Raw genomic sequence first — 13918 nt, 5'->3', positions numbered from 1 at the left:
GAACAAATTTTCAATGACCACTCACTGTACACCCCCCTACACATTTATATTACATAAAGGATATTCGGGTCCACTGGACCCGGAGCTAATAAAAGAGTGGAAATTTTAGGTCCTGTGTACCTTCACTCTGTTCTTCTATTGTCTGGGCCTGCTATTAGTATGTGTATGTGTGTATATGTGTGTGTGTGTGTGAGAGAGAGAGAGTCTGTAAGAGTGTGTGTAAGTGTGAGTTTTGTGTTTATGCCCCTGCCATTCCTGCACAAGGTTTAACTCATAAATGTAATCTAACAAAGTTAAAGGGCAAATTCTGACCATATATGCTGTTTATATTGCTTGTAATTGGGATAAAGTAAACATCTGTTGAGTATTTTAACATATAATTTTTGATTGTGTTGAATTAAAAACCCAAAACTGCAGCGGGTCCACCATACCCACGAACACTGGCTGAGTAACAAAAATATGAACACCACACAAGGTTTAAGAGAGAGGACAAAAAGTTAGTGCCTTGGTCTGTAAGAATCTGACAGGGGAACTTAACTCTGGAAAAGAGCTGTATCAAGCATGTTGCTACGTACTTAGCTTTAATGGACTTCATTGGGAACACTTTGGGATATCTAGTTCCATAATCGATTATGACAAGCATAAACAATACGATTTCCAGCTCGACTCCTTTCCACAGGGCCAATAATGTCCATACCTAATCTCTCAAATGGTGTACCAATGACAGGTAGAGGTTGTAGTGGTGCTCTGGCAGGGCTTTTCATGGAGACTTTCTGACACTCAGGGCAACTGTTGCAGTATTGAGTCACATCTCTCTTTAACCCAGGCCAATACACGTGTCTTTTTATTCGAGCTATTGTCTTATATCTCTCTAGGTGGCCAGCCCAGGTGATTGAATGGCTCAACTTGAGGATTACCTCCCAGACACTTTGTGGCACGACAAGCTGTTTTATGGACTCAAACTGGCGATAGAGAATTCCTTGTTGGAATAAATACCTTTCGGCTGAGTCAGTGTCCTCCGCATGGGCTGTAACCGTAACCAAAAACTTTGAAACAAGTCACATATAGGGTTAGCAGGTATGTTGGAAGCATTATATGCAAGTTTGTCCCGCCACCTTTCACGGCGTGACTTTCGTGACTTTGAAGGTTCCCCTGCAAACATGTCCTTGCGGGGTCCATGCTGGCTTTTTGCGGGCAGAGTGGGCTAGGGCCAACCCTAAACAGGTCCAGTGCGGGCTTACCCAGGCGAGGCCCACAGCTTTGGGCTCACTGTGAGCAGCCCACACTATGGGACTCCCCATATTAATCCAGTGATGGCCCAGTGTGGGCCAGACATGAGCCTGTTAATAAGAATTTTGTGGGCAGTTTTCTTCCTTACTAGGGGTGCTAGGGTTTTTTAGGCTTCCTTAAGTAAAGCCATGTGGTAGAGCCATTCGGTGCCTTGCTCAAGGGCACCTCAGTAGTGGCATTGAAGGTGAGAGAGAGCTCTGTACTCACTCCCTGCCGGTACGAGACTCAAACCTGCAACCTTTGGGTTACGAGTCCGACTCTCTAACCATTAGGCCACAACTTCCCATAGGCTTGTATGTTTGGATTGATGCTAATAATTTAAGACAGTGTATTTGTATGCATTTTAGAAGGACTCTTTATTGGTGAGGTTATCACATCATGGTTCAGTTTGAATATGGATTTAAAGTTATTTTCGACGTGAGACCATAGTCTGGACTATTTTTGATTGTTCCTGGTTAGGAACTTTCACATGACGAAATCCTACAATCTTACATTCACTGTAAAATCTAATTAGTTGGGCTTACTTAAAAAAGCATGCAAGCCGATTGCCTTGAAAAAACTAAGTGAAATAGGAATAGTGTGTTGTACTGACAAATGCTTAGTTGTTACCATTGTTGTGATTCACGTGCTGAATGTTTAAGTCTGTGTGTGACTTTATCATATTACCACACACTATTTAAGGATTATATAAACCCAATTAAAAACATCCCAATGTATTTATGAGAAATTAAATTTGAAAAAGTTAATTAAAAAGCACATGCAAAAAAAAAAAAAAAACACACTAATGCTTTAATTAGAAGATAGGCCACTTTCTAAAAGCAACCTATTTATTACTTTTCTTCCCTTGAAAACAAATAACTCTGACTTCATGATGTATTGCTGCATTAAGAGGAAAAAAATTATATTAACATAAACGAAGTTCCAAGTGCCCAACCAAAGGGAACGCTAAACACTATAATGGTGTTTAAAAAAAAAACCCACACATTGTAGGAAAATCAACATCAATTTATGAAGTTAGCTTATTTGATGTTCTCACAAATATTTCAGTTGTATTGAAAGTTCAACATTCAAGATGACTTTGGGAAACGAGTGAATGCAACTAGTGAAAGATAACTGCAGAGATGGAGGAAATGGGTCTATTAAGACTCTAAAAGTCTATTAAGACGCTTTCTTTTCTTCTTCACCTGTTGTTATGTTGCACATTAGCAACATATTAGTGCACTGCTGCCTCTCACTGGTTTATTAATATCATTGGTTCCTTTGTGGCTACTTGAATATTTTAAGTAAGTGTCACTCAAAACAGTAAGTAAATTGTTTTATTTGCCTTGAAAGTAGCTGTAACCTAATAAAACCTAGTAGGTATAACAACTAAGTGAAGATAACTAATTAAATATAAGTAAACTATTGGATTTTACAGTGTTGCTTTCTTTTGTTTTTTTTTGTACTTTTGTGTATTTACATTTTTGGCTATATGTAGCTGTATTAACCTGAATTGAATGTTTTCTATTTTGTATTTAATTAATCCATTGATTTGAAATCCCTTTGACTACTGTACATTTTTGACAATATAGACATTAGTTATGTGGTGACTGCATCCATTTCAAATGTATAATAACTGATTTTCCCAAAGACTTAAGTTATAGTAGCTGAAAAGTATTTAAAGTGAAACAGATGTATTGTTTTAGATCAGGGGTGCATCCTGTTCCTGGAGTTCTACCTTTCTACAGAGTTCAGTTCCAACCCTGATTAAACAAATCTGTATGTAATTATCAAGTGCTCCTTCAGATCCTAATTAGTTGGTTCAGGTGTTTGATCAGGACCAGGTTAGGCATCCCTGTTGTAGATTAATAGTGTGGGCTAAGTGAGGGCTGCCAGTGCAGGGCCAGCACTAAGGGGCCAACATTTTGCCAATGAGCAAAATCTCAGAGGCCCTGCGCTGGCAGCCCGCTGGGGGCCCTTAGGCTAGACCTAAGTGGGCCCGTAAAGGGCCAGTGCAGGTGTGTTTGCAGGGTCCACTTCAATATCAACATCAAAGAAGGGCAAGGTACTGAGTGTTGACATTGTTTCCTCTGCCTGCTTCATCTTTGCTCTGGTAACTACAACATTGCAAAGTGGTTCAGGCTGCAGTAAATCCAAAAGTACTGGTAAATCATGCCCTAGAATCACAGGATAAGGCAAATTATCAGCTACCCTGACATCCAGGAGATAAGTCTGTCCCTGTACTTTGATTTAAAGATCCGTGGTAGGTAACAGTTTCTCATCGCCATGGACACAGCATGAAAGCACAACATTCACATGTGCTGCTGATATGATTAGTCAATTAATGTTAACTGGTCATTTTGTGTCAGGATAAAAAAACAAAAAAAAAAAACAAACAAACAGTGAAATTAGCTTTTTTGTGAAAAGTTCATTTTTTGGCCAGTGAAGCTTTTAGCAATTATTTAAAATGCATCTGATCACGCTACACAATAATCTAGAAACAATGTGAATGAACACCACAACAGCTTAAGCAGCAAACTTTGCAAAACACAAAATTGATGTCACTGCCAAAATGTTTGGCAATGACTGTATGCTAGATGTTTTTCTTCAAATGTGTGTGAAAAAAACTTCCCTTGATCCCATTAACCAACAAATACACTGTTTTACATTTTAAAGTTTAAAGCACATAGTTTTTGAACAGTTTCAATATCCCACTTCAAAAACACATTCCCAAACAACATGAGGGGTCATAAATTCCTTTAGATTGGTGGGGTGGATAAACAGATGTACAAACAGATGTCCAGTTGGATGGGTGGGGGTGTACATGAACAGGTGTCCAGTTAGGGTGGGGAGGGTTGGTTGGGGGTGGAATTTTTATGAGGGGTCATCAATCAAATTTTGACATAAAGGACATGGCATTCTCTCTCATGTGGTTCCTCCCTTGTGTTCATTGCCCAATCAGCCTGTAATTTTCATTCTGGAGAATACCCTTGTTACACAGCAAAATGGGTAAAACAGTTATTTGAAGCTGAAAACACAAATAATGAAATGGCCAGCACAGAGTCCTGATCTAAACCAGATTGAAATCTCTGGAAAATCCTTGGTGACAAAGTTATGGCTAAGAAACTCACTGCAATCACCGAACTGTGGAAGAGACTGGAAGAAGACTGGACCAAGGTTTCATAAATCAAACTCAGGTTTTCATAAATTCCCTAATTTTGATCTCTACTCTACATATGGTTTAAACTGTTAACATTATAAAATGTTATTCTTTTTATTTTACCTCAAACACACAAAAACATAGGCTAAAGTTTAAAGAACATGAAATATATCACAAATGTATTGTGCAACACTTCTCTCTTCCACTAGCAAAAGCTTCTGTCCAATTTTTTCAGAGCTCCAGTACAGACTGGTGGCTTGATTCCCTGTATGAGAATTACACAAGGTTTTTAATTTAGTCCGGTTGATGAGCAAGTGCAGTATTTAAGCAATGAGAAATGGTAAAAGTGAAAACACGTGCATACTTTGTACAAACTGCATACAAGGTTGAAGAGAGTAGACATAGCTTTATCTTTCCATTCACTAGTGTATTCCTGAGTAGGTGGGGGAAAAAATAAAACACACACACACACACACACACACACACACACTTAGATCTCGAGAACTCGCTCACCAGAAATGAGAGTGTCTTATTTCAGCACGATAGATGACGATTAGTGCAAATGCTCTGCTTTGAGAAGGCCTTACCCCATTGAAGGTGATCCAGGGAACATGAGTGTGTGCTGGTTTGAGCGCTTGCGTCTTCACTGCATTTTGATGCATTAATCTGTGGCCAAGTTCTCCTCTGGTACAAGACTCTATAGTCTGCCATTTGACAAATGGCGCATAGAGCTGCAAACACTGGCAAAGAAAAAAAAAAGACTCATAATGGCTCTTCATCATTCAAAAAATAAAGCTGTAAGTGGCAGTAATGTTGGCTCAGAGTTATGTTGGCTTACAGGCTTAGCAGATTTTAGTACATCTGCAGATGACTCCATGCAGTAAATGACAGGAAATGCTGCATGATTGGCTGCATGTAAAACACATGCCTATTAAGAAATAAGAAATATTAGGAATGTTTATCTAAAATAGAGATAGAGAGAAATATTTTTAAATTTAAAAACCTAATGAGCTGCCTTTCTGTATTTGCTGCTTCCACACAGAGAATTCTTGAGGTTAGCATGTTGCTAAGCCAACAACATAATACTCCAAGCATAACACACAAACACACAGATATTGGGTAAAATAGATTATCTGTTTTAATCAATTTATCATGTAATGAAATGTACATTTTATTTATACCATAGTCAACATTGTTGTTAGCTAACAAACTCACCTCAACCATGCTAGCGTAGCACTCTGGTTCTCCATGTTGACACGAGAATGAATTCTCTTCGGGGAGCTTCTTAAATGACAAGTTAACAGTCATAAACACAAGTAACGTCATAACATTTTCCCTATTACAACACACAGTCTTATACATGGCTGTACCTTAGCATTGCCAAAGGGTACCAGGTTGACATTCATTATATCTTTTAGTAAAGTCCAGGTTGGGAAGAGTTGTTCTGTAAGGAACGCTCTGCAGCCTGGACACAGGCTCTCGTAATAGAGAGTGATCTCTACAGGAGGAACCACTGGGTCGGGCCGGGTCGCGTTCAGTTCCATACATTGTTTCCGCACCTACTCCGATACAAAAAAAACATGGTGTAGCAACAAATGAGGAAAAAAAAACATCTCCACATTGACCAGTTTGCCGAATTACAAGTTATTTACAATTACAAGAATTTACAATTACAATTGTAAGGCTACATTCATGCAATGTGACTGCAGTTTGAATAATCAAGCCATACAAATTGTAGCCTATACATTTTTTCTGATAGCACACAAAAATCCTGTGACAATTAACGGAATTCAGATAACTGTAAACATGCAAATGCATTGTTAAATTATTGAAATATTAATTTATAATCTCAGGGGTATAAGGACTTTAGGTCAGTGGTGTTTGGCTGACAAAACTGTTTGGAAATCCTTGGTGTCCCTCTTAAAAAAAGAAAAAGCATATGCTGGTTAGGTATGTTTTGAAGAATGGCTGCTGGTTTGAGCTGATTTAAGCTGGTCCTTAGCTGGTCATGTGCTGGTCCTAAGCTGGTCCTGAGCAGGAGTTAGTTGCTTAGAATCAGAATCAGAAAGAGCTTTATTGCCAAGTGTGTTCACACACACAAGGAATTTGTCTTGGTGTTAAGGGCTTCCGGTACAGAAAATACAAACAAAGTGCAGACATACATAAAAAGAGATAATAGACAATAAATGATAAATAACAATGGTAATAAAAATATACAGAAAAAGGACAAATGTCCATATACCGAACTGTGAATGTGCATATGTGCTATTTACAGATGAAGGTTTTATGAGTTATTTACAGATGTGCAGTACTGAGGTGTGTTATGTGTTGTTCAGGTGCGATATGGCCTGGGGGAAAAAAACTAGGGCTGTGCAATTAATCACATGCGATTGTCATGCGCATCTCGTCAGTAAAGCCGGTTCCGTGATTAGTAGTAAATCTCCATCACCTGGTTTCAGATGGTGTGGCATTTACTACACAGAGCCATAGTTCACTGACAATTAGGCAATAGTGCGTTCATTATCGCAGGCGATTCAATCTGCGATAATGAACGCGATATTGCCTAATTGTCAGTGAACTACGGCTCTCAGTGAACCAAACCAAACAGTTATAGATGAACACAGGACAGACTCAATGATGGCCGAGTAGAACTGTTTCAGCAGCTCCTGTGGCAGGTTGAACTTCCTCAGCTGGTGGAGGAAATACAGCCTCTGCTGGGCCTTTTTCACAATGGAGTCGATGTGATTGTCCCACTTCAGGTCCTGAGAGATGGTGTTGCCCAGGAACCTGAATGACTCCACTTCAGTCACAGTGCTGTTCATGATGGTGAGTGGGGAGAGTGTAGGGAGGTTCTTCCTGAAGTCTACTATCATCTCCACAGTTTTGAGAGTGTTTGGCTCCATGTTGTTAAGACTGCACCAGACAGCCAGCTGCTCAACCTCCTGTCTGTAAGCAGACTCGTCTCGGTCCTTGATGAGGCTGATAACTGTAGTGTCATCCGCAAACTTCAGGAGCTTGACAGAGGGGTCCTTTGAAGTGCAGTCATTCGTGTACAGGGAGAAGAGCAGTGGGGAACAGAGTGGTCCTTTGAAGTGCAGTCATTCGTGTACAGGGAGAAGAGCAGTGGGGAGAGAACACAACCCTGAGGAGCTCCAGTGTTGATAGTGATAGTCCTGGATGTGTGTTTGCCCAGCCTCACAAGCTGCTGCCTGTCTGTCAGGAAGCTGGTGATCCACCGACAGATGGAGGTGGGCACAGAGAACTGTGTCAGTTTGTCTGAGAGAAGGTCAGGCATGATGGTATTGAAGGCTTTGTTCACACCAGTGTTAATTTTGACAGCAAATTTTGATTTAGTTTTAGTCATAGTCTTTTGACTATGTTTTAGTCATATTTTAGTCATCTGAATTGTTTTTAGTTTTAGTCGACTGAATCTACAGTCAATTTAGTCTGCTAAAATCTAATGGGTTTAGTTACATTGTAATGCATTTATTAAGCATTTCTCTAAAATGTCCAAACTCATTATATTGGTTTGATATTAAGGTTTTATCATGATAGACACCGATTTAACTGTTGTGACACACAACATGCCTTTATGTTAAAATTAAATAAAACCACTTCTCACAAGGAACAAGAACATGGTCTACTTTGTAATGAAATACCAATGGTTATATAGGCTAATTATGCATTCTTTATATCCACTTGTTTACCATATTCTTCATTCTTTCAAGCAGACATATTTATTTCTATAAATACATTTAGATTAATCTTTAAGGCTACTAAAGTTTTTCAGTCAAGAGCAGTGCATGATTTTCTGTCTTTCTTTTGTTGCTTGATTAACATCAACGACTCGGACAATAGCAACTAAATTAGGCTGCTGTATCTTTAAAACCGAACGCATGGCTGCAATGGATGCAATGTACTGATACACGTTCTTCCTACTGTTTATGTTCACTTAAGAGGAAATCAACTGTGTTTACATGAATACTTGTCAAAACGGACAATTCATCATCATTTTGTGTGTAATTCTCCGTTCATGCGACGCAAAAGAGTACTCGCGCGCTGTGAGACGCGCTTTGTGTGTATAGTGTCTGCTCTCAGAAAACCAGACCGAATTGAGTTCTCTCTTGTGTAGTCAGATTTATCTATATGTCTGCTCTTCTCTTACTCCCACATATTGACATTTTTTTGAACGTTTTATGCAACACGCAGCAAGTGTAATTTAGCTTATGTCCCGCCGGTTCATATGTACGCATAACCTCCGAGCCACACAGCAGATTCGTTCTGAATGAATCTCATCCCAAATCCTCCCTCCCTAACATTTTCGTCTCGCTTTTATTCGTTGACGAAAATGTCAATAGATTTACGACATAGTTTCAGCAAGGGTCTAGTGATGTCCTTCAGGTAGGCCAGGACCAGTCGCTCAAATGACTTCATTACCACAGACGTGAGAGCGACAGGTCTGTAGTCATTTAGTCCAGTGATTTTGTTTTTTTTGGGGACTGGAATGATGGTGGAGCGTTTGAAGCAGCAGGGGGTGAAACACCATCTGGGCCTGAAGCTTTCTTAGATTTCTGATTCCTGAAGACCCGGTTCACATCCTCTACACAGACCTTAAGAGCAGGTTGAATGGTGGGGGAGGGAGGGGGTGAATGTGTGAAGTGCAGATCAGAGCGGGTGCTGGGTGTTAGTCTGGCCTTTTCAAATCGACAGTAAAACACATTCAGATCGTCAGCCAGTTGTTGATTCTCCACAGACTGTGGGCGTGGTGTCTTATACAAGGTGATGTTCTTCAGGCCAGTCCATACTGATGCTGGATCATTGGCTGAAAACGGTTTTCTCAGCTTTTCAGAGTAGTTTTTTTAGCCACTCTGATCTCCTTTGTTAGTCTGTTCCTGGCCTGGTTATACAAGATTTTATCCCCACTTCTGTAAGCATCCTCTTTGGCGTGATTAAGCTGTTTGAGTTTCCCTGTAAACCACAGTTTATCATTATTGAATGATAAGAATGTCCTGGTGGGGATGCACATATCCTCACAGAAACTGATATATGAAGTTACAGTCTCCGTGAGCTCGTCCAGATCGGTGGCAGCAGATTCAAAAACACTCCAATCAGTGAGGTCGAAACAGGCTTGTAAATCCCGCTCTGCTTCATTAGTCCATCTTTTAACAGTCCTTCATACAGGTTTAGCTGATTTCAGTTTCTGCCTGTAGGTCGGTATAAGATGAACCAAACAGTGATCAGAGAGCCCCAAAGCTGCCCGTGGGACAGAGTGATATGCATCCTTTATTGTGGTGTAGCAGTGATCCAATATATTACTGTCTCTGGTGGGACGTAACGTGCTGTCTGTATTTTGGTAGTTCATGGGAGAGATTTGCTTTGTTAAAATCTCCAAGATTAATTAAAAGAGAGTCCGGGTACTGTTGTTCCATTTCAGTTATTTGTTCGGCCAGCTGTTGCATCGTGGCGCTCACGCACGCGTCAGGAGGCACCTACACATTCACGAGAATAAAAGAGGAAAACTCCCGGGGAGAATAGAACGGTTTATAGTTTATGAAGAGCACCTCTGAAGTAGATGTGCTCTCCTAATTTAGAGTTGTTACGTCTGAACACCAACCTTCATTTATGTAAAAACATAGTCCACCACCTCTCGTTTTCCCCGTTACCTCTGCAATGTGATCCGCTCTGAACAGCTGGTAGCCCGGTAGATGAAGCGCGTTGTCCGGAATGGCTTCACTCAGCCAGGTAGCACAATGCAGCAGATTTTGAAAAGTCCTTGTTTGTGCGGGTGAGGAGGAGAAGTTCATCCGTTTTGTTAGGAAGGGAACAGAGATTCGCTAGATGGATACTAGGGAGCACAGTTCGGAAGCCGCGTTCACGGAGCTTAACCAGCGTGCTGGCGCGTTTCCCTCTTTTCCGTCTGAGCGCGCGTTTGACTAGGACCGCTGCCCCTCATCCAACAAAGCGTCTGAATAATCAAAAACTGTAAAAAAAATTGTCTGGTGTGTGTTGCCTTATGTCCAGTAGTTCGTCTCTGGTAAAACTGATAGTAAGGGAATGACTAAACACAGAACAAACAAATAAAAACAGTAAAAGAATGGGAGCGTTCCACACCACGGCCATACACGGCGCCATCTTAACACTTTAAGCTTAGGACCAGTACATGACCAGCTTAAACCAGCTCAAACCAGCAGCCATGCTTAAAAACATACCTAACCAGCATATGCTGTTTTTTTCAACAGGGGTATTTGATGTGTGTAGTTTCATCTGGAATATGTCACTAAAATGTTCCCTGTTAGACAACATTTAGAATATGTTTTCAAAAAATGGTGCTGTCAGATAAAAACACTTGTTGTAATTGCATTCTTGATTTACTCTTAGCAAGAATCATAAATTGAAACGTAGTGAATCTGGATAGGTGGTAAATGTATTTAAACTATATCAGTGTGCTCTCAGCCTTCTTCACCCAAAGGAACCCTGTTGTCCAGAATATTCAAAGGCTTCCTGATACAAGCTATTTATGCATATGCTATGATTATGCTTGTTTTTAAACTTTTTTATAACTATTATAATATTTATTTTGGGACTTTAAAAAATATTTATGGAGGGGGGAAAATCAGTACTTTTATTTATTTTCCTTACATAACATTACCATATTTTCCAAGTTTTTTAGCACTTGAAATAAGTTTAGAAAAAATATTTTGTATTATTATTTTACAATAAATTAATAATAGATTAATAAGATGAATAATAGATTATTGCAATATATTAATAACGATGTATTAATTGAAATTGAATTTGTGTCATCTTGAGGCCCCCTTAAGAGTTTGCCAAGACCCCCTGGTGGACCCTGGCACACTGGTTGAAAAGCAGAGAAATAAATTGATGCTAATTAGGTCTTTGTGCAAAACTCGATTTGAACAGTGACAAAAACAAAAAGTGACAATAGAAGTTGAGAAGTTAATGCTAATGCATAGATTTTAGAATTACATTTTTGATTATGTTGTGATGAAAAGAGTAGGAAGTTTTAAGGATACAGGCCACATTTAAAATGTCACGTGAACAAGAAGATTGACTCACGGCTTGAAGTACCCAGTTATGCTCATGGCATAGTCAGATTTAAATCTAAACAAATTCTCTAAAGCACATCTTTAAACCAACTATTTATAGGATGAACTTCTGACCCTGAATTCGGAGTATAAGAGCATACAGTTGTAGACATGAGGAGGCTCATCAAACTCACATGTGAACCAGGAAATATCGTGGCCTGCTTAATTGGAAGCTGTTTGTGTTCAAAAGCATTACAATAATTTACAAGCACAAAGAAGTCTTTGAAAGTGATGGTGAACACAGCTTTTTTACAAGACCAATGCATCAGTGCAATATTCCATGAAAGTCAATATTCTATACAATCAGTAACACTCTGAAAATGAACACAAGCTATTATATCACATAATGCAAGTGAAAACAGATGAATTGTGAATTCTTTATTGTAGGTTGACTTAACCGTTTTTAGATAAAAAAAGATTGCCATATCTTGAGATGCATCAACATTATATCCTGTAAAATTTGAGCTATTAAAAGGCCACCCATATTACAATCATGAGCTGCCAGTTAATGCCTCTTTAAAGTTTCAAGATTTAAATCAACCTCTTAAACATACTTATCCCACATTCTATGGCAATCTCCAGAGACCTGCACCATTGAGAAGGAGGGTATCCACATGAAGGCTTTGGGTGAGATTTACACTGGGTTTCATAAACTCTGAGGTATATGACATGAAACACAGAGCACTAGAGTTTTCATGCTGTTGGTATTTAGGCTTTCTGTGAGCAGAATGAGAGCTTGTGTACATTCTCCTCCTGTCAAAATAACCTCAGAGCTCCAATCAACTGTGAGCAGCTGCAGCTGAACAGACACTCACTGACCTCAGATCAGAAGAGAGAGGACGTTCATGAGCAAAGAGAGTTCACAACTGAGATTAGTGTTGTCGTTTTATCATATCACAACAATAACTATACATACCTTAATAAAATGTAAAATATATATTTTTAATTGTTTGAGTTGGTAATACCAAAATAAATGTATAAAACTCTACAGTTCCCTTTCATGGGAACTTCGAACTGCATCCTCTAGGGGTCGCTATGGGGAACGCCTCATCGTGACCCGTGTCTGTCGCATACATTGAAAAAACACCAACTCGTTGGCCGGCGACAGCCATGACGTCACCATGACGTCACTACCGGTGCGACTATAGTATAAATAGGCGCCGGGAGCACACATCATTCTCTTCTTCGTCTTCATTGACTGTTCTGTTTGAAGCGTGCATTTCCAAGGAAAAAGTAAGAGCTATCTCTATTTATTATGGCGATCACTAGCAGAGCGTTTAGAAGGTGTGTGCATCCGTGTCACCGCTATTTGACACCCGATGACACACACGATCTATGCGTTGTTTTTGATGAAAAAGCCCCGCTCTCGTTTGTCTCTCTTTTCGAGGAGAGAGGTTTCAGGCCCCGCCGCTGCTGAGGCACGGAGGAGAATGAGCTCGTGGGGATCACAGGTGGACCTGGCTGATGAGTTTAAAGAGGGGCTTCCCCTCTCGTGCTCATCGGCTGTGGACGATGGAAGAGGCCATTTTCCTCACGCATCCATCGGTTTCAGCATACCGGTTATGTAAACATCGAGGCGATGCGCGAAAACGGCTATGAGAGGATGCCCCCTGTAGAAGAGACGCTAGCCAGCTATCTCTCTATGGGTGAGACATCGTCTCTCAAAACTCCCTCCTTGCCATCCGTGCCCCTTCAGTCTACATCTCGCTTGAATGGCAGGGCATGCGCAGCAGCAGGTCAGGCTGTTGCTTCGTTGCCGCCTTCTGAACTTTTTGGTACCTCCGTTGAGATGGTGGTCGAGAAGTTCAGGGAGGCGAAGGCGCGCTCAGCGGTCTTCAAAACCTTCATTCCATGAAGGTCGAGGTCTGAGCCCGAACAACCCAGGGCTCCTGGCCCGTCTCGGTTTGAAGATCAGAGACGAGCACAGAAGGCTAACATCGCGACTCGCGCTCCTCCCCCTCCTGCGGGTAGGGGTAGGAAGTATCGTGGGTCAAAGGGGGTAGGCAAGACCTGAGGGATGTGATCCAGACTGCATAACAGTCTCCTGCTGGACCTATGATGTTTTGGTTGGTTCTATGGCTAAATCATAGTGACCACCTTACTGATGGTCCGGTCTAGAGGCTTCTCCAGACAGAGCTCCAATGCGGGAACTATGGTGGGTGAGTACGAACCATGTCTAAACCGGCGCGTCACTGCAAAAATTTCCTGGACGTCCGGGCTGGGTTTTACGCTTTCATGCTACCCTGACTGGTCTACCGTTTCTGGGTCACCCTGAGGGGCTTCCTGATCACCAGGATATCCCCTCTTGCTGAGGCATCGAGCGGGAGGAATAGGTGGCATTACGAGAACCTTCCTGTTTAAATGCTGTGTCGGGCAGGGCTCC

At 40.8% G+C, this 13918-nt stretch overlaps 1 protein-coding gene across 1 annotated transcript; it reads right to left on the bottom strand.

Moving 5' to 3' along the window:
• Nucleotides 1-4558: 4558 nt before the first annotated feature.
• ifi30b (IFI30 lysosomal thiol reductase b) lies at nt 4559-13875 on the bottom strand. The gene is made up of 8 exons (XM_016461096.1): nt 13792-13875; nt 12094-12219; nt 5800-5988; nt 5645-5713; nt 5268-5357; nt 5017-5169; nt 4794-4862; nt 4559-4694 (listed from the first exon to the last, which is right to left on the bottom strand). The coding sequence occupies exons 1-8, from the start codon at nt 13873-13875 to the stop codon at nt 4635-4637; spliced, it is 840 nt and encodes a 279-aa protein (XP_016316582.1). The 3' UTR covers nt 4559-4634.
• Between the last annotated feature and the right edge of the window lie 43 nt (nt 13876-13918).

Source organism: Sinocyclocheilus anshuiensis, unplaced genomic scaffold, assembly GCF_001515605.1.
Source record: "Sinocyclocheilus anshuiensis isolate Anshui unplaced genomic scaffold, SAMN03320099.WGS_v1.1 scaffold192, whole genome shotgun sequence".
Taxonomy (NCBI): domain Eukaryota; kingdom Metazoa; phylum Chordata; class Actinopteri; order Cypriniformes; family Cyprinidae; genus Sinocyclocheilus; species Sinocyclocheilus anshuiensis.
Note: the sequence above shows the minus strand (reverse complement) of the source record. Positions and strands in the feature narration are given on the sequence as shown.